The sequence below is a fragment of the Entelurus aequoreus genome, linkage group LG17 (genome assembly GCF_033978785.1).
Source record: "Entelurus aequoreus isolate RoL-2023_Sb linkage group LG17, RoL_Eaeq_v1.1, whole genome shotgun sequence".
Taxonomy (NCBI): domain Eukaryota; kingdom Metazoa; phylum Chordata; class Actinopteri; order Syngnathiformes; family Syngnathidae; genus Entelurus; species Entelurus aequoreus.
The window spans coordinates 34538805-34558886 of NC_084747.1; the positions used below are offsets into that span (position 1 = coordinate 34538805).

Below are 20082 nucleotides of genomic sequence, written 5' to 3' on the forward strand. Positions count from 1 at the left end.
TGGCCGTGTTGCGTGTGATCTACTAAGGCTGTGTGTGCAATTGAAAAGTGGTGCAAACAGTCTTATTTAAAAGAGGATTTTGCGTGTACTATACAGGGCATTACCACCGAGACACTCTGATTTCATTTCAGGTTATTATGCTCCTAAAAAAATACTAATATCTGACTTACTTTTAACACTTTTATTAGTGGGGCCTTCAAGGCTCCAAGGGTCTTACAATTGTGGTGTTTATTTAAAACGGTCAATGCTCAAACCTTTTATTATGAATCAACATCAATGTCTTTGTGAATTATTGACCTATTTAAGGTTCCAACTACTTCACATCAAATCTGTGACCGTGAACGGGACAAGCGGTAGAAAATGGATGGATGGATGGGGGACAAAATATTGCATAGTGTGTTTTTAGTAAAAACATACACAATTTTCAAAGTTTGTTTTATGGAAAACCATAAAACAAACTTTTGATAAAAAAGGATATACAACACAAAAAAAACCTTTATATTAACAGAGAGATCTGAAGGTGACATGGATACTTAAGCATTGAAAGTATAAAAAAATAATAGGACTTACTTTTAAGACTTTATAGACTGAAACCCTTTCGGGTCCTGGGACCTATATCGTTCATAACATTTAGATAATCCCCAAAGGTTATAGATTTTGTCTTTCATATACGAAATATTTTAGTAAAAAATATTTTATGTGAAAAAAGGAACATCATTAAACAATTACTAAAGGACACAAGAATACATTAATTGAATTTGTTTTAATCATCCCCTAAGTCCTCTAGCAGCTATACAATTATTAAATTATGTTGTTGTCTGTCTATCTGTGTTGGTCCTGCGATGAGGTGGCGACCGCCTGAATGCAGCTGAGATAGGCTCCAGCACCCCCCACGACCCCGAAAGGGAGAAGCGGTAGAAAAGTGGATGGATGGATGCGTTGCTAATTTAACGTTATGCCTAAAATATTTTATTTTTGACCATCCAAAATGTTGACACATGTAGGAAGAAGCATTCTTGTCTGTCCATCGTTTCTTTGCAGCGCAAGCAACGATCCTGCAGCCGTGTGTGGAGTGTCAGTTTGCGCGTTCTTCTCACAGGTGCTAGATAAAATGCAAAATGGTGATGAGTGTTGATGAAACACACTGCGTGCTAAATAATTATATTTGCATCTTTTCTTCCCAGTATTGTGGGCGTTTCGATGGTCAGCATTTATTTTGCATACTTATGAAGACAGAGACACAAAATTGATTGCATGCCTTTTTCTGCTCACTTAACAGGTGCAATCCACTTTGCACACGCTTAGTAGATCAGCTTTGTGTGTGCTATCAGGTTTGCACATGTTTTAATACACGCAAACCTTTAGTAAATCAGTCCCCTATTAAATTTTACCGGTCCCATTTATACTCAGTTTCTTAGTCTCAGATAATCTACCATAGTGTTTTGAAAAAGTGTTGGCCAGAATTTAGTATTGATGCTGAATTTAGACTAATATGCTCTGCTCGTCTACACAGTCCTAATTTGTTGTTTTCTTACCCACAGAGGAGAAATTCTCGCCCAAAGATGCCCTCACAGATACTTCCACTGCCTACTCTCAGTTTAACGTTGATACCTTCGGTTCACCAGTATCTCAAAAGACTAAACCCTGTACATCCAATCTGCAGAGCGCCTGTCGCCTCAGCCTCACCACACAGCGGCTCTATAGCCAGGAGTTACCCCTGCCAGCAGGAGTGGAGGCCGTCAGCATTACGCCCTCTGCAGGTGTGCAGATGTGAAAATAAAAAAAATCCTTCAGCATGCAGTGTTTATTCTATTGCCTTAAATTAAGCTCTTGACTCTCCCGCTAGGTCACCTCAGTGCATCATGTTCCTTGCCAGCTGGCCGTGTACCATACCTCCTTGCTACTTCCTGTTCAGACGGGAAGGTGCGATTCTGGATGTGTAACGTCACGCCGTCGGAGACCCCCAGTGGTGACAAGTTGGTGTATCAGTGGGAGGAGTGGCCTCTCCTCGTGGAGGAAAAGGTTCCCAATTGTAGTGCCGTTAGCGTACCGGGTCGTCCCATCCAAGTCAGCTGCTGTCACACAGGGAGGATTGCAGTTGCCTACAGGCAGACAATGACAGACAATCCTCTGAACGCAACACCTCAGCTAAGCTCTCACATGCGGCTGACTTCTCCTCCGACACTAGCTTCCTCACCTTACTTGTACCCCCACTACAGCAACGCCAGCCAGCACGTCCCTCCGACCCTGACAGTGCAGCACAGCCCTAGTCTGTCCTCAGACCCTTCTCTAGCAAACAAGAGGGAACAGCTGGTCTACATCAGCATCTTTCAATGCGAGTCCACGGGTGGTTCACAGTGGATCCTAGAGCAAACTATAGTTCTGGACAAAGCAAATCCTGCAGCTAGCTGTGGTGTTAGCAACAGCACAACTCAATGTAGCAACATTAACTTTTCTTTGCCAAATGAGCACTGCCTTGGTTCTTCTCACAAGAGTCTGGTTCATTTAGACTGGGTTTCCCAGGAGGATGGGTCACATATTCTGACAGTTGGCATCGGGACAAAGATTTATATGTACGGCCGTCTCTCTGGCAAGCCTCCCGAACTGAGCCTTTCATCTGATGCCAGTAGAGACCAAAGCTTGTCCAGCCTGGTTCTACTTAGATCTGTCGACCTGGTCTCCTCTGTTGAAGGCTCACTGCCCATCCCCGTCTCCCTCTCCTGGGTGCGTGATGGCATCTTGGTGGTAGGCATGGACTGTGAGATGCATGTGTACTCCCAGTGGCAGCCCCCAGCACCTGCCAAACCCAATGCAGCCATTGATGCAGACATTTGCAGCAGTGTGTCCTCCATAGTCTCTGCGGTCAGACAAAGCCAGGAGGAGTATTTCACTCTTGGGCCTCCAACTTCCTTACTGGCTCCTCCTAAAAAGGCCCTTACGAGGTCAATGATGAGCCTGGCTCAGAAACTTAGTGGAAAAAGAACAGCCTATGATCTGCCCGTGGAGATGGAAGATTCTGGACTGTTTGAAGCAGCTCATCAACTCTTTCCCACACTGCCCCAGTACCACCCAGTACAATTACTAGAGCTTATGGATTTGGGGAAGGTTAGTATGATTTTAGTTTATTGTATCCTACTGGAAAACATTGGATTTCTAATTGTACTGTCATGTCTCCAGCAGAGATCTTTGTGTTTATAATAGGACTTGAGATATCACCATACGAAGTAAATGAACTAAATCACTTTTTATTACAAAATTGACTGTTTAATGACTGTCATTTGTGCACCTGAGGCCTGTTTAAACATTTGAAAAATCTATCATCACTCTCATGTCTGCTCCACTTTTGAGAGAAGAGGTACTCAGATGGTTGCTTTTGTAGTCTCGCTTTTTCATGATGTCATTAAAGAAAACAACTCTTTCCTCATATACATGATACCCCGTCTGACCCGATCCTAGCTAGATGAGTCCCACCACTTCAAAGACAGGTTTTTTTAAATGCACGACTAGCTACACGTTAAGTAATGCTTTTTTTTTTTTTTGCTGTCACCTAGGTTCGCCGTGCCAAAGCTATTCTTTCCCACCTAGTGAAATGCATTGCTGGAGAAATAGTGGCTCTGAAAGACAATGCCACCAATCCAGAGAAACGCGTCCGCTCTCGGACCATCAGTGCAGGAGGCAGCATGGCCAGGGAACGAAAAATGTTTGGCAAAGAAGAGAACTCCACCCCAGATTATACGGAGATCAGCTCCATTCCTCCTCTACCTCTCTATGCCCTTATCGCAGCCGATGAAGATGCGCCCCCAAAGCCTGGTCAGTATTCACTTTGTGGGTTCACATTATTTGCCTTAATGAATGATAATCTTTAAGATGTATTTCCATCACACTAAAAGGCAATCGTCTGGGGAAAAAAACGAGGAAAAAGTTGTTTTATTTTCAATGTTCAGATAATCCGACTTTTAAATGCACCAAATGTGTTATCAAATTGGTTTTACTTAATGTGTCCCTGGGGCTGCACATCCATAAAGCAGAGCATACACAGAATACACATTTATCTGCCTGTTGGTACTGTAATTCAATTGATCTGTTTTTTGCAGGAGAAGAACATCTTGACTAATTGAGTTTGTCCATCTCGTGTTTTGTCATAGAAAAGGTCGGCAGTGTGAGTGGTGACAGTGGGCATGGATCCAGTCATACAGATGCTTATGATGAGTTATTTCACACACCCAGCATGGTGGACTTAGACACTCTGGAACAAGATGAGCAAGAAGAAACGGGGAACAAGGTCAACCTCTGAGAAAGACTGTTTATTTTTTAGATATTTAGCACGACCAAAGTTCATTGTTGTCTCTTCTCCTGTTTGTAGGTAATCGACTTGTCCCAGTACAGCCCCACATACTTTGGCCCAGAGCACGCCCAGGTTTTGTCCAGTCATCTCCTCCATTCCAGTTTACCAGGCTTAACTCGTATGGAGCAGATGTCTCTCATGGCACTTGCTGACACCATTGCTACCACCAGCACAGACCTGAAAGACAACCAGGGCAAGAGCAAAGGTACTGCAGCTTGACAAAGATACTAGATGCACACGTTCTGTCTATCAATCCATATTGCATAATATGTTTATTCATCATTCACCAACCAGGTGGAGAGACACTGGACGAGTGCGGCCTGAAGTTTTTGCTTGCTGTGAGACTACACACCTTCCTCTCTACCTCTCTCCCGCCGGCACACCGAGCACAGTTGCTACGGCAAGGTAAAGTGGCAGAGTGGCCTTCATTCGACAAGCTGGCTGGCACACCCACAGAAGTTCTAATTGCTCTTCTGGACTCTTAGGCACTCTTTGTTTTCATTTGAATGCCCTTACAAGATGTAATTATTCTCTTAACTAGCAGGACTTCTTTTGACTTCTTCTTCTCCTTTGGCCTCAGAACAGTTACTGCTTAGAGTTAGAGGTGAATAAAAGCTGGGAAGTAAAGTTACTGAAGGCCTGTGTTGTAAACTCTGAACATAAAAGTGTTATTGAGAGATGAGGGCAAGACACCATTTATCAGCCTTAACTACCACGGTAAAGTTACCCTTGAACAGGGCACTACACTCGACAGCTGTAAAAGTAAAAAATCAAGTGTTGTGGCTGTACAGTATGTAACCTTCGCTCATCTGTACTTAATGTACCTTGAAATACAGCAACTTGCTTTGACCGAACGAAACACAATTTTTTTTTCTGTCTTGTACAGGCCTCTCAACGTGTCACTATGCCTGGGCTTTCCACTCTGAAGCTGAAGAGGAGCTGCTTCACGTGCTACCCACACTCCAGAAAGGGGAGCCCACTTGGCCTGAGCTACGCTCTATGGGTGTTGGATGGTGGCTGAGGAGCACCAACAAACTTCGCAAATGCATTGAAAGGGTGAGAAGATCGCCATTGATTATTATTTAAATTGTAAAGTTGTTGCTGCTGTTAGATTGATTTTAGTATTTGTGGAGGGAACAGGGCTTGGCTATGAACTACATCCAGTAAACAATGATAATCCACAACATTACACTAAAATGGAATATAGAATATATATTTAGAATAGAATAGAAGGATTTGACCCCAGTGTTTCCTTTTCTATGTCAGGTTGCTAAGGCCTCCTTTCAGAGAAGTAATGATCCTCTGGATGCTGCCATATTTTACCTAGCAATGAAAAAGAAGGCGGTGGTTTGGGGACTGTACAGGTAACATTTCTGTAATCGTATTCACCCCATGTTATACTTTATTTGGGACGGATAAGATGGGATTAACTTTTTTTTTTATTCTTATTTTCCAGAGCTCAGAAGAATTCCAAAATGACAGAATTTTTCCACAACAATTTCAGTGAAGACCGATGGCGAAAAGCAGCACTGAAAAATGCATTCTCTCTGCTGGGGAAGCAGCGATTTCATCATTCTGCAGCATTTTTCCTATTAGCTGGCTCCCTGAAGGATGCAGTAGAGGCAAGTGGATCATAAGACTTATAAGGAAGTGTGGCTATGAGTAGAATGACTACAAATGCATTTAGCTATAAGCTGGCAAATACCTACATATCTCAGCTGCAATATTGAGAGAAGCATAGGCATCTTAATCATATCTTCTTTTTAATGGTGAATTTGTGTAGTTTTGGTTCTTACATTAGTATTTTATTTTCTGCACATCAGACATTAACACATAAAAGGCACACTGCTCTTGCTTAACCTTTATTCATGAAGGTTATTTCTGTTGACAATGTCCCCGAAGCAATGAGTCATTTTTTTTAATCTGCATAAGTAACTGGTGCTTTATGGAAATTATGTTCATCCAGGCGAAGAGCTATCATTGGTTTAGCTTAGTTTCTTTGCCTGGGAGGGTGTCTCATTGAAATGCATCTCACACCTCCGTAGTAAGGACAAGTACAAAACTGCACCTTATCTTACCTTTTGAGTGTGCATTGGGACACAAATCCCAACATTTCTTTTGCCTTATTTTATTTTCAGGTGTGTGTAGAGAAACTGCAGGACCTTCAACTAGCTCTTGTGATATCCAGACTATACGAGTCAGAGTTTGAGACGGCATCCACTTACAAAAAGATCCTCCAGAGACATGTGCTGGGACACGATAAACAGGTGCGACGTTCAATGTCACATGCTCAGGAGGCTCTTGTTTTTTCCACTGGAAGATAAAGCATAATTCGATAAAAGGAAGCAGGTGTTGTTTCGATCCTCGCATGCACCTTTTGACAAGTTTGGCACAGAGATGCAAACAAGTCTGTCTTCGTGACAACCACAAAGCATTGTCTCGCTATCCTAGCTTTTTGAATTATATTAAATTTTAGCTTTGCATATCTGCAGATACGGATGCATCAAGATCCATTCTTGCGGAGCATGGCCCACTGGGTCATGGAGGACTACAGCAAAGCCCTGGACACTCTGCTGCAGCGGACTGCCAATAAAACCAAGTCTGGGGCTACTGATGCTGGTAGGTCAACTGTTTTCCTCGGCTAATTGGCTTTAAGATTTAATTTATTCAAGTAGCTCTACAAGAGAACATACCAGTGTATGGCACTAGCTATTTGTCATTTTGCAGTGAACTGACAATGTCAACATGAGCCAGCCATATTGATGTGTTGAATTTGTATTAATTGACCAATAAATGGTAGTTCCTGATATCTACTAAAGTGAGCATTTGACTATAGTATTGTGTTTAAAAATGGACATAATAACAGATTATTTTTTTATTTACATTTTAAAGCAATTAAGACAAAATGGGGTGTACGTATTTGCTTAAGAGAAGCTGGTGATTCACACTCAACTGCTTTCTAAAGGAGGACATTAAGTTAGCAATGGGTGTTATGTTTTGGTTGTTTCAAAGCATTTAAGTGTAATTTAAATGTTTTTATTTTTATCTGAATATAGCTCATCAACATAGTCGGAAGCATTATGCGGGAGAGTTCTGTCATCAATGTCAGCCATTCTAATGCAGCGTGAGGTTTAAAAAAAAGTGAGGATAGGTTGATTGGCAACACTAAATTGGCCCTAGTGTGTGAATGTCGTCTGTCTATCTGTGTTGGCCCTGCGATGAGGTGGCGACTTGTCCAGGGTGTACCCCGCCTTCCGCCCGAATGCAGCTGAGATAGGCTTCAGCAACCCCCGCGATCCTGAGAGAGACAAGCGGTAGAAAATGGATGGAGTTTAATAATGTGTCGCAGTTGAGACACATTGTGACTCATACTACATGTACAGTCGCCATCAAAAGTTTACATACACTTGTAAAGAACATAATGTCATGGCTGTCTTGAGTTTCCAATACTTTCTACAACTCTTATTTTTTTGTGATAGAGTGATTGGAGCACATACTTGTTGGCCACAAAAAACATTCATAAAGTTTAGTTCTTTTATGAATATATTATGGGTCTACTGAAAATGTGACCAAATGTGCTGGGTCCAAAGTATACATTCAGCAATGTTAATATTTGGTTACATGTCCCCTGGCATGTTTCACTGCAATAAGGCGATTTTGGTGGCCATCCACAAGCTTCTGGTTGAATTTTTGACCACTCCTCTTGACAAAATTGGTGCAGTTCAGCTAAATTTGTTGGTTTTCTGACATGGACGTGTTTCTTCAGCATTGTCCACTTGTTTTAATTGTAGCCTGATTTGGCCATTCCTTTACCACTTTAGATGTGTGTTTGGAGTCACTGTCCTGTTGGAACACCCAACTGCGCCCAAGACCCAACCGCCGGGCTGATGATTTTAGGTTGTCCTTAAGAATTTGGAGGTAATCCTCCTTTTTCATTGTCCCATTTACTCTCTGTAAAACACCAGTTCTATTGGCAGCAAAACAGGCCCAGAGCATAATACTACCACCACCATGCTTGACGGTGTGCATGGTGTTCCTGGGATTAAAGGCCTCACCTTTTCTCCTCCAAACATATTGCTGGGTATTGTGGCCAAACCGCTCAATTTTTGTTTCATCTGACATCACATGGACAAAAATAAGACCTTCTGGAGGAAAGTTCTGTGGTCAGATTAAACAAAAATTGAGCTGTTTGGCCACAATACCCAGCAATATGTTTGGAGGAGAAAAGGTGAGGTCTTTAATCCCAGGAACACACATCCTACCGTCAAGTATGGTGGTGTTAGTATTATGCTCTGGGTCTGTTTTGCTGCCAATGGAACTGGTGTTTTAAATGGGACAATGAAAAAGGAGGATTACCTCCAAATTCTTCAGGACAACCTAAAATCATCAGCCCGGAGGTTGGGTCTTGGGTGCAGTTGGGTGTTCCAACAGGACAATGACCCCGAACACACGTCAAAAGTGGTAAAGGAATGGCTAAATCAAGCTAGAATTAAAGGCCTACTGAAATGAATTTTTTTTATTTAAACGGGGATAGCAGATCTATTCTATGTGTCATACTTGATCATTTCGCGATATTGCCATATTTTTGCTGAAAGGATTTAGTATAGAACAACGACGATAAAGATTGCAACTTTTGGTATCTGACAAAAAAAAGGCTTGCACCTACCGGAAGTAGCGTGACGTAGTCAGTTGAACATATACGCAAAGTTCCCTATTGTTTACAATGATGGCCGCATGAAGTGAGAGAGATTCGGACCGAGAAAGCGACAATTTCCCCATTAATTTGAGCGAGGATGAAAGATTTGTGGATGAGTAAAGTGCAAGTGAAGGACTAGTGGGGAGTTGAAGCTATTCAGATAGGGAAGATGCTGTGAGAGCCGGGGGTGACCTGATATTCAGCTGGGAATGACTACAACAGTAAATAAACACAATACATATATATATACTCTATTAGCCACAACACAACCAGGCTTATATTTAATATGCCACAAATTAATCCTGCATAAAACCACCTGCGTGTTTGTTATGCTAGCTCCTAGCTCCTCTGCTAGCTCCTAGCTCCATAGAACACGCCAATACAATTCAAACACCTGATCAACACACACAATCACTCAGCCCAAAAGACCGTTTACCTAACCCAAGGTTCATAAAGCTTATATATTTTTAAAAAGTTACGTACGTGACGCGCACATACGGTCAAGTTATCGAATGTTTAGCAGCCAAGGCTGCATACTCACGGTACCTGATATTCAGCTGGGAATGACTACAACAGTAAATAAACACAAGACATGTATATACTCTATTAGCCACAACACAACCAGGCTTATATTTAATATGCCACAAATTAATCCTGCATAATAACACCTGCGTGTTTGTTATGCTAGCTCCTAGCTCCTCTGCTAGCTCCTAGCTCCATAGAACACGCCAATACAATTCAAACACCTGATCAACACACACAATCACTCAGCCCAAAAGACCGTTCACCTAACCCAAGGTTCATAAAGCTTATATATTTTTAAAAAGTTACGTACGTGACGCGCACGTACGGTACGGTATGTGTTATGCTAGCTCCTAGCTCCTCTGCTAGCTCCTAGCTCCATAGAACACGCCAATACAATTCAAACACATGATCAACACACACAATCACTCAGCCCAAAAGACCGTTCACCTAACCCAAGGTTCATAAAGCTTATATATTTTAAAAAAGTTACGTACATACGCAAAAAAATCCAAAGCTGCATACTCACAGTAGCACGTCTGCGTCTTTGTCATCCAAATCAAAGTAATCCTGGTAAGAGTCTGTGTTGTCCCAGTTCTCTACAGGCGTCTGTGTATCCAAATCAAAAGTCCTCCTGGTTAGAGTCTCTGTTATCCGAGTTCTTCCATCTTGACTGCATCTTTCGGGAATGTAAACAAAGAAGCGCCGGCTGTGTACTGTTGTGGCTGACTACGTTCGAAAAATACGTCCATTTCGCACCGACAACTTTCTTCTTTGCTTGCTTGGCTTCCTTCTCCATAATGCAATGAACATGATTGAAACAGATTCACGAACACAGATGTCCAGAATACTGTGGAATTATGAAATGAAAACAGAGCTTTTTCGTATCGGCTTCAATGTGGAAGGCATACCCGTGTTCGCCGGGCTACGTCACACGCATACGTCATCCTCAGAGGCGTTTCGAACCGGAAGTTTAGCGGCAAATTTAAAATGTCACTTTATAAGTTAACCCGGCCGTATTGGCATGTGTTATAATGTTAAGATTTCATCATTGATATATAAACTATCAGACTGCGTGGTCGGTAGTAGTGGGTTTCAGTAGGCCTTTAAGGTTTTAGAATGGCCTTCCCAAAGTCCTGACTTAAACGTGTGGACAATGCTGAAGAAATGAGTCCATGTCAGAAAACCAACAAATTTAGCTGAACTGCACCAATTTTGTCAAGAGGAGTGGTCAAAAATTCAACCAGAATCTTGTGGATGGCTACCCAAAGCGCCTTTTTGCGTGAAACTTGCCAAGGGACATGTAACCAAATATTAACATTGTTGTATGTATACTTTTGACCCAGCAGATTTGGTCACATTTTCAGTAGACTCATAATAAATTCATAAAAGAACCAAACTTCATGAATGTTTTTTGTGACAAACAAGTATGTACTCCAATCACTCTATCACAAAAAAATAAGAGTTGTAGAAATTATTGGAAACTCAAGACAGCCATGACATTATGTTCTTTACAAGTGTATGTAAACTTTTGATCGCGACTGTAAATACATATTCTGAATAAATACATGAGAAGTCTTAAAAAAGTTAACTAATATGAAGCAGTCAACGTTGACATTTACGGTAAGACAAAATATCAAAGACTTCAATTATACAGTGAGGTTCTTGTGGATTTTGCAACATAATTTGTTATATTCCGGTTTTGTGAACCCCAAACAATTAATGGCTTTCCTATTGTGTGTGTTCAACAGGTTCCTTGTCCGTGTCCTCAAATAATGCTGAGGTTTTCAACTTCTACACTTACCTCTGTACCCACCCTCTTCTCCTCCGTCGACATTTTGGCTCCTCCGATAAGGCCAAAGTCGCTCTGACCGCTGAGGGTCGCAGGGCTGATTCCATTAGCCTTGAAGAGAGAAGACTGTTTTTCACTGCTGCATACGCGCACTTGCAAGCGGGCTGCCCAATGCTGGCACTCGAAGTCCTTTCCAAGATGCCCAAAGTCCGCAAAAGCACCAACCAGGAGGCGGACGACCTCAGCGCTGGTAGTAAAAACAGGCTAACATCAGAGCCGGACTGGTCTGAGTGTACACTGAATGGCTATGAGTCGGGTGGGGACAGCATATCTAACAGCCAGTCGGATTCACTTTTGAGTTTCGACTGGAGCCAGCCATCGATGACGCTTCCAGATGAGCCTCTGGACCTGAAGTGGGACAGCGACAAAGATGACGAAGACAATGAAAATGATGAAGGAGAAACTAAAAATAATCAAAATGTCAGATCTGCAGACAACGTGTTTCACGATACACAGGACACCTTGCTGCCTCTAATAGAGGCCATCACAGAGGAGGGTAATGTGGACAGCAGCGATTTCATTGACCCTTCTGATGACATCTTGGTAGCCCAGCTGAAGTTTACTACATGCTTGAAGATTTTGACCAATGAGCTCAGGACACTATCAACAGGGTATGAACTGGATGGAGGAAAGCTACGTTACCAGCTATACCAATGGCTTGAAAGAGAGGTAATGCACACACATTTGTGAAGTTATTTTTAAACCAAACGCTGAAGTATGTGACCGTCTTTGCAGGTGGTGACCCTCCAGCACTGTTGCAATTACAAGCCCTGTCTTCCAGAGGTGCCTGTCCAAGATGATGCACTTGTCTCCGGATTGGTGGAGAATGAACTGGTGGGTGTGGTAATTTGTCTATTCTGCGTTTCTGAGATGTTCATTAGGTGGAAATTCTTCTTGTTACATTCATTAAAACACCGGCACAGTGCATCATTAAAGTTACCCTACACGGAACATGCTGCAGTCATTAGTACGGACTATTTAACATTTTAATCTTATCACCTTAAGCATCTAATCAGACTTCTCTGGCGTCATCTAACATTTCCGTTCTGCTCACAACCTATATGGGAGTAATTGGGGTTTGTTATGACACACTGTGATGTATTAAACCAGCGTTATGATCCTCAATTCATTTATTTCTGAGGTTTGCCCTCACCAGCATAAAATATTATACCCACACACAGCTGGAGAGTGTAGAGAGTGCTCATACTGTGTTTCTATTGTTGAACAGATGTACTATGTATATTATATTTTTATTTTTAAAATACATTTTCTTTTATTGTCGAACAGATGTATATTACATTTTAACTTTTTAAACACATGTTCTTTCATTGCTGAACTGATTGTAGTTTTATTTTTCAATTTAAATACATTTTGCGGGCCTAATAGCTCATCAAATTAAATAAAGTACATTTGTTTGTTTTTTTCAGGCGACGAGTCCCTGTAGTGACATTCAAAGGAGCAGGAGACATTGGCTGAAAAGTAACCAGTCCTTACTGAGAATGTTCCTAAGCTACTGCAGCTTGCACGGCTCCCATGGTGGGGGACTGGCCTCTGTTCGCATGGAGCTAATTTTATTACTTCAAGAATCTCACCAGGTAATTTTGCCTTGATTCTAACTTGCCTATATTTGACTGAAGATATTTACAAGTGCTACCTATTTGTTTATGAAAGACAAACTGCATCAACCCATCAAACACAAATACACATCTATGTCTACTCATTAGACATTGTCACCTCCTTAATGACATATTGCCTGAAGCTGCTGAATGGAAGTTTCAGTCAGAAGGAAAACAGATGCAAGTGCTTTCTACTTTCTTGCTTTGGCAACCAAGGAATTAAAAGCAGTTCATTGCAATGGTGGTCCTATAGCCGTTTTTATTATTTTTGTTGTCGAGGAAACAACAGTGCTTCGTAACTACAGTCATGGAGTGTGGAGATTCGGATAAAGAATCTGGTAACTTAATGAGATTAATCAAGTGGGAACAAGATTATAGTCTTGTTGTACCCTTTACCACACAACGTCATTTACGATCATGGAGTAAACAATTTTTGTGTTTTTCTCTAAATGTCCTTCACACAAATGAATGAAAACAACACCATTTTTTCTAAGCATCCTGTCTTGTGAGGACTATGGAGAAGGCACTTTTGCAATACAGTTTTCTGTGTAATGTCTCCACAGGACAACTGCACTTCGTCAGCTGTGACAACATGCTCCCAGCACACGTCCATCCCTCTCCTGATGGCGTGCACTGCCAATGTGAAGACAGTGGTGGCCAATCCTATCGTCCACCTGACCAACCTGACTCAGGACATCTTGCAGACCATCAACTCGCTCAACTCTCCTCCACATCCTGATGTTGTTAACAATGAGGTGCGTGAGCTTTTATTTGCACTAGTTTAATTGTCACTAATTACGGCGTGGCTTACCACCATCAAAGTGTGAATGTGAAGTGAATAATGGTGGGTTCACACTTCTCTGTTAGCGCTTTGAGTGTCTAGTGTCTAGAAAAGCGCTATATAAATGTAATGCATTATTATTATTATTATCATTAATTGCAGTACAATTTTGGTATGTCTCTTATCAGATATATGTGATGCACACACTGGCTGCCTCTTTGTCCGCCTGCATATACCAGTGTCTCTGTGATGGACACTCACAAAGGTAAGCTTGAGCAACTGCAGTGGTAAAAAATCATTTTGGAAAAAACATTTTAACCATACAAATTTATGAAAGTTAAAAGCTATTCCATAGTTAGTCTGTGGCCATCATAAAACCTTTATTAATTGTACAGGTGTCTTAATTGTTTCATAAGTTCTCGATTACAGCATGTGTAAAGTGCACAAGTGTAAACATGTGCTAACCATGTTTTAGAATAATGTATCATTCATAACATACAGGGGTCTATGTAAACTTGATTGACTGATCCAGTTGAGGGTATCTAAAGTAGAGTGCAGCAGCATCTTTCCGAGCAACCTCTTGAATTCTTAAGGTGTCTTCAAGTGATCCGTAACTTTGATATAACTCTTAAATTGTGTGCCATATTGGACTCCACCAATGACACTGTTGTCGCTGAGTTATTCAGCTAAAATTGCTTTCCTGAAAAAATTTTTAGTTTTCTCCATTCTGCTAGAAGATTTATTGGCACAGAACAAAAATAAATAAAGGTAAGGGGCATCTACTTTCCATTTGATTAAGACTGTTTTTTTTTATAGTGTGACTTAAACATTTTTTAAATAGACAGTGTTTGTTTTGATGCTGCTATTTGTCAGTGGAGACCTTAAATTCCTAATTAGATTTGTGGCTAATGGGAGGAAAATTGTTTATTTAAAATGCTAATGTACAATGTGACCCAATCATTTTTAACTACATCTCCTGACTACAACTGTCGGAGCACCAAATCTTTCTTTCAAATTATTAAACATTTGTCTTACAGCAGTGCCGCTGTGTAAATTTCTGACATGTTTTTTTATGTTGTACAGACGCAATTTAACGTATGCTTGACCAGACTGGTACTCTTTGAGCCTGGACATATTTTTAAAAGATAAGAGAGAAAAACTCATTATTTTTTAAAGGCAGCTCTCCAAACATTGCTAACTCACCGTGTACAACATTCCAAACTATGTAATTAATTGAGGACTTGGGTTTTTTATATCCCCTGTCTACCATAGACTTTATACACACACAAACCATCTCTGTCATACTATTGGGAGTTAAAGAGTCTAACTAAATGAGTAGGTCTATTTCTAATTTATCATGGTCTTTGTAATGGTAATGGGGATATGAAAGAAAGCGTTGTTGGCCTTTGAGGTTTGATAAAACCATGCTTCTGTTTTCTCCTTCAGAGCGTGTGAGTTAGCAAGACAGAGTAGGAGATGGTGTGAATTTTTTAAAAGTGTTGCGCGCCTTGAGTGTTGACAACATTCTGTCTGTGTTGTTGTTAACTCCACTCATGTGACCTTTAGTGTACTTGACCGTGGGAATACAAAAGATTCACATAAATATATAGAGGATTGTGGTTAGAGTGTCCGCCCTGAGGTTGGTAGGTCGTGAGTTCAAACCACAGCCGAGTCATACTAAAGACTATAAAAATGGGACCCATTACCTCCCTGCTGGGCACTCAGCATCAAGAGTTGAAATTGGGGGTTAAATCACAAAAAATTATTCCCTGGCGTGGCCACCGCTGCTGCTCACTGCTCCCCTCACCTCCCAGGGGGTAAACAAGGGGATGGGTCAAATGCAGAGGACAAATTTCACCACACCTAGTGTGTGTGTGACAATCATTGGTACTTTAACTTTAACTTAATTTAACTTTGAGATTAAATTCCTGGATGTTGAAGAATTAATAGATAGTCTTCAAGGATGTTACCAGTAAAGTACTTTAAAATCTGTTTGTTGGTTTAAACAACAAAAAACACTTAAGAGTATACAGAGCTGTCTCAGCTTATACATTTAAATGAATCTGGATTGATGGTAGGAAATAGGATTTCCTTATTAGTTATATTTAGAGTGCTCATAAATTTACATACCCTGGGAGAATTTATGATTTTTTGGCCATTTTTCAGAAAATATGAATGATAACACAAAAACCTTTCTTCCACTCATGCTTAATGGTTGTGTGAAGCTATTTATTGGCAAACAACTGTTTTTACTCTTTTTTTTAAATCAACATGACAAAAGAAAGTACCCAAATGACCTTGATCAAAAGTTGACATACCCCAGTGACTTTGATCTGATAACATGCACAAAAGTTGACACAAACAGGTTTGAATGGGTAATCAAGGTTCCAATCCTCACCTGTGACATGTTTGTTTGTAATTAATGTGTGTGTATAAAAGGTCAGTGAGTTTTTGGGCTTCTGACAAGCCATTGCATCTTTCATCCAGTGCTGCACAGATGTTTCTGGATTCTGAGTCATGGGGAAGGCAAAATAATTGTCAAAGGATCTGTGAGAAAAGGTAATTAAACTGCATAAAACAGGAAAGGGGTATAAAAAGATATCCAAGGAATTGAGAATGCCAATCAGCAGTGTTCAAACGCTGATTAAGAAGTGGAAAATGAGGGATTCAGGTAGACCAGCAAAGATTTCAGCCACAACTGCCAGGAAAATTGTTGGAGATGCAAAGAAAAATCCACAAATGACTTCAGCTGAAATACAGGACTCTCTGAAAAATTATGGTGTGGCTGTTTCAAGATGCACAATAAAGAGGCACTTGAAGAAAAATGGGCTGCATGGTCGAGTCACCAGAAGAAAGCCATTTCTGCGCAAATGTCACAAAGTATCCCGCTTACATTATGCCAAACAGCACAGAGACAAGCCTCAAAACTACTGGAACAAAGTAATTTGGAGTGATGAGACCAAAATTGAACTTTTTGGCCACTAATTATATAATAATTATGCAGTTCAATTACCTTTTCTCGCAGCACTGGATGAAAGATGCAATGGTCTGTCAGAAGCCCAGAAACTCACTGACCTTTTATACACACACATTAATTACAAACAAACATGTCACAGGTGAGGATTGGAACCTTGATTAGCCATTCAAACCTGTTTGTGTCAACTTTTGTGCATGTTATCAGATCAAAGTCACTGGGGTATGTAAACTTTTTATCAGGGTCATTTGGGTACTTTCTTTTGAGATTTTTATTTAAAAAGAGTAAACACAGTTGTTTGCCAATAAATAGCTTCACACAACCAGTAAGCATGAGTGGAAGAAAGGTTTTTGTGTTATCACTCATATTCTTTGAAGAATGGCCAAGAAATCATAAATTCTCCCAGGGTATGTAAATTTATGAGCACAACTATATAATCTGGTTCATATAGGGGAAAAGGTTTTGACATTACAACCTCAGATCAATAAGTGTAATGATTTTGTTTGACTGTTACACTATAGCTTTGGTGTAATCATGTATCACACCATAGTTATACAGTAAAGTTAACTTTTTATTTCCCTTCAGGGAATATAAATTGGGAAAACATTTACAATGCTTTTATCTTCTATTTGAAGGTTTATTGTTATCCCCCCCAAAAAAAGTTATCCCCCCCAAAAAATAATTTGTGTTTGAGATATTTAAGTACAAATGTGACCCCAACTGTATAAGACTGTAAAAGAAGGAATTTTTTCAGGATAGTTTTTTTTTTTTACATTCTGTCTCTATTAATAAAACATCATCATAGTACATCATCATCAAAGTTATGTACTGTCTATTAGTGTGAACTTCAAAATGAACACAATCAGCAGGGGATCAGTTACTTCTTTCCCCCACTGTAAATATATTTTTAAATCTCAAGTACCTCTTAGAGTGCTTTCAAGTACCCTCAGTGATATAATGACAATAACAAACAAACAGAAGAAGTCTGGAGCTGGAGTCATAAAAACATTTTTGGGGAATTTTGCCCATTTTCTCAATTCTTATGAGAGACAATAAGACTAAACGTTTTTTTTTAGCATTCTAATTTGTAAAAATCGTTTCATTCTAGGTGGGAAGCAATGCAACTATTTGTAGCGATCCATTCTGCTTCTTAATCACTTTAGAATGCATCCAAAAATCGCCAATAGTACTTCATTTACGTTCCGTAACCTGTATAGTAACCAAGCATTGTTATTTAGAGACCGGACACCGAGGACGTCTTTTTCTAGCGTAGTAAGACATGCATGCTATGGTGTTAGCCGCAAGTTAGCTTCTGCTGAGTTTGTTATGGACAACATAACATGATAGGACACCAATCTGTACTGACTGAAAACAATTAACAATCATTTTACAGTATCTGTAAAGTATTAGCCCACATTTCATGTTTTCTTCGACAGTGTAGTTGACAGTGTATGTACTGTTGTAATAACAAGCATGATGTGCTGCATGTATCATGATGAATATTATAGCGACGAACTCGATTGATAGTTGTCTGTTTGTTCCAGCTGGTCGGGGACATTTTTTTCCGGTTTATTTAGGGTAAGCACATCATTTTTGTTGTCGTAGCTTGGCTCCAAGTTCCACATTTGCAGCGTCAAGTCACGCTGGTCCTGACTCTCTTGGCTTCTGTCTGCGCTAACGTTTCACCCTCTCTTCGTGCTCACTTTTATAACCAGCAGTTCATTCTCGGTATATTCAGGTCCAAAAAGATAAGGTTGTGTATCCTCATTTGTCAAAAAATTGCCATCTTTGTCGTCTGTTACTAAGTCTGCCATGATTAAAACACACATGCATTTGTTTCCAGGAGTACGAACACACATTTGTTGCCAAAAGTCAGATGTGCGTTGCTATAAGAATGGAAATAAATTCCGGTATTGCTTAAAATTATAAAATTATGGTAAATATTGTACATATTACATCTTGTTATGAACATGTCTGTTACTACATTATATATGTATATACTTGCAGCGTATATATAAAATATTGATGGAGAGTTTTGAAGTGGTTTTAGAGAGCTTGAGAGGCTACAATGGTGACTCCCATTAGCCGCATCTTGCAAGCGTTTTTTATCATCTTTAGAATCCCACCCCAAAAAAGACGTGTGTTATTGTCTCATAATAATTGTGAAAGATGGACAAAACTCCCCAAAAAAGTGCAGTTCCCCTTTAAGCGCAAAAATGATGACTAAAAGGATGAAGCTGTATTTTCATTTGCACTTAAATTTTTTTGACAGTTTATTTAACAAAACGTCATATTAATATTATTAATTTAATTAGAATGTATTTATTTTAGCAGTGCTTAATTGTATGTAAATGTATTTTTCATCAACTGTTGTGAGTCCCTTCTTTTGCAGTATTTTTGTTTAGTATTTATTTTTGTAATCAGCCTGACCTAAGTCTTGATAATAATAATTGTGATTAACAGATGGTTTCATATTATTTGACCAAATTTATCCTGTTCATCTGTAAGTAGGTTAGATAGAATTATTGAACACCATTAAAATCAAGAGTAAGATTAAGTAAGATTACTAATTGTGAAGGATGGACAAAACTCCCCAAAAAAGTTCCCCTTTAAGCGCAAAAATGATGACTAAAGGGATGAAGCTGTATTTTAACTTATTTTATTTATATTTTATTTTATCTGTTGGGGACGGCGTGGCGAAGTTGGTAGAGTGGCCGTGCCAGCAATCGGAGGGTTGCTGGTTACTGGGGTTCAATCCCCACCTTCTACCATCCTAGTCACGTCCGTTGTGTCCTTGGGCAAGACACTTCACCCTTGCTCCTGATGGCTGCTGGTTAGCGCCTTGCATGGCAGCTCCCACCATCAGTGTGTGAATGTGTGTGTGAATGGGTGAATCTGGAAATACTGTCAAAGCGCTTTGAGTACCTTGAAGGTAGAAAAGCGCTATACAAGTATAACCCATTTATTTATTTATTTATTAATTAAGTGTTAATATTTGAGTGGGGCTCTCTGTAGTGGAAAAGTTTGGTCTCAAGGTCAAAATAGTTAAGAACAACTGGAATAGAATAGAAAGCTTTTATTGTCCTTGTACATCAACAAAATATGCTGAAGCACAGCAAAAATACCACACCTCTGTCAGTGTGCATGTCTGATACATAAAAACAAATACAAATTTACAAAAAAAACACAATATAAAGTAAATACAAAGTCATGCTAATAAAAACCTACTAAGCAAAAACCAACACATTTTATTGTCAGGGTTTCCCGCAGCGCTCTGTTGGTAAGGCGGCCGCCTT

At 40.1% G+C, this 20082-nt stretch overlaps 1 protein-coding gene across 6 annotated transcripts in view; it reads left to right on the plus strand.

Annotated features, from left to right (window-relative positions):
- Window positions 1–20082, plus strand: part of LOC133632824 (dmX-like protein 1) — an 83162-nt gene that overhangs the window by 28213 nt on the left and 34867 nt on the right. For all 6 annotated transcript variants that reach the window (XM_062025537.1, XM_062025539.1, XM_062025540.1 and 3 more), the window contains 16 exons: window positions 1542–1760; window positions 1847–3105; window positions 3552–3810; window positions 4146–4282; window positions 4364–4550; window positions 4640–4750; window positions 5232–5401; window positions 5612–5709; window positions 5802–5967; window positions 6484–6612; window positions 6838–6964; window positions 11315–12084; window positions 12151–12249; window positions 12843–13010; window positions 13595–13786; window positions 14001–14077. In XM_062025537.1, the coding sequence (XP_061881521.1) occupies window positions 1542–1760; window positions 1847–3105; window positions 3552–3810; window positions 4146–4282; window positions 4364–4550; window positions 4640–4750; window positions 5232–5401; window positions 5612–5709; window positions 5802–5967; window positions 6484–6612; window positions 6838–6964; window positions 11315–12084; window positions 12151–12249; window positions 12843–13010; window positions 13595–13786; window positions 14001–14077 (4168 nt within the window). The remainder of the gene's footprint in view (window positions 1–1541; window positions 1761–1846; window positions 3106–3551; window positions 3811–4145; window positions 4283–4363; window positions 4551–4639; window positions 4751–5231; window positions 5402–5611; window positions 5710–5801; window positions 5968–6483; window positions 6613–6837; window positions 6965–11314; window positions 12085–12150; window positions 12250–12842; window positions 13011–13594; window positions 13787–14000; window positions 14078–20082) is intronic.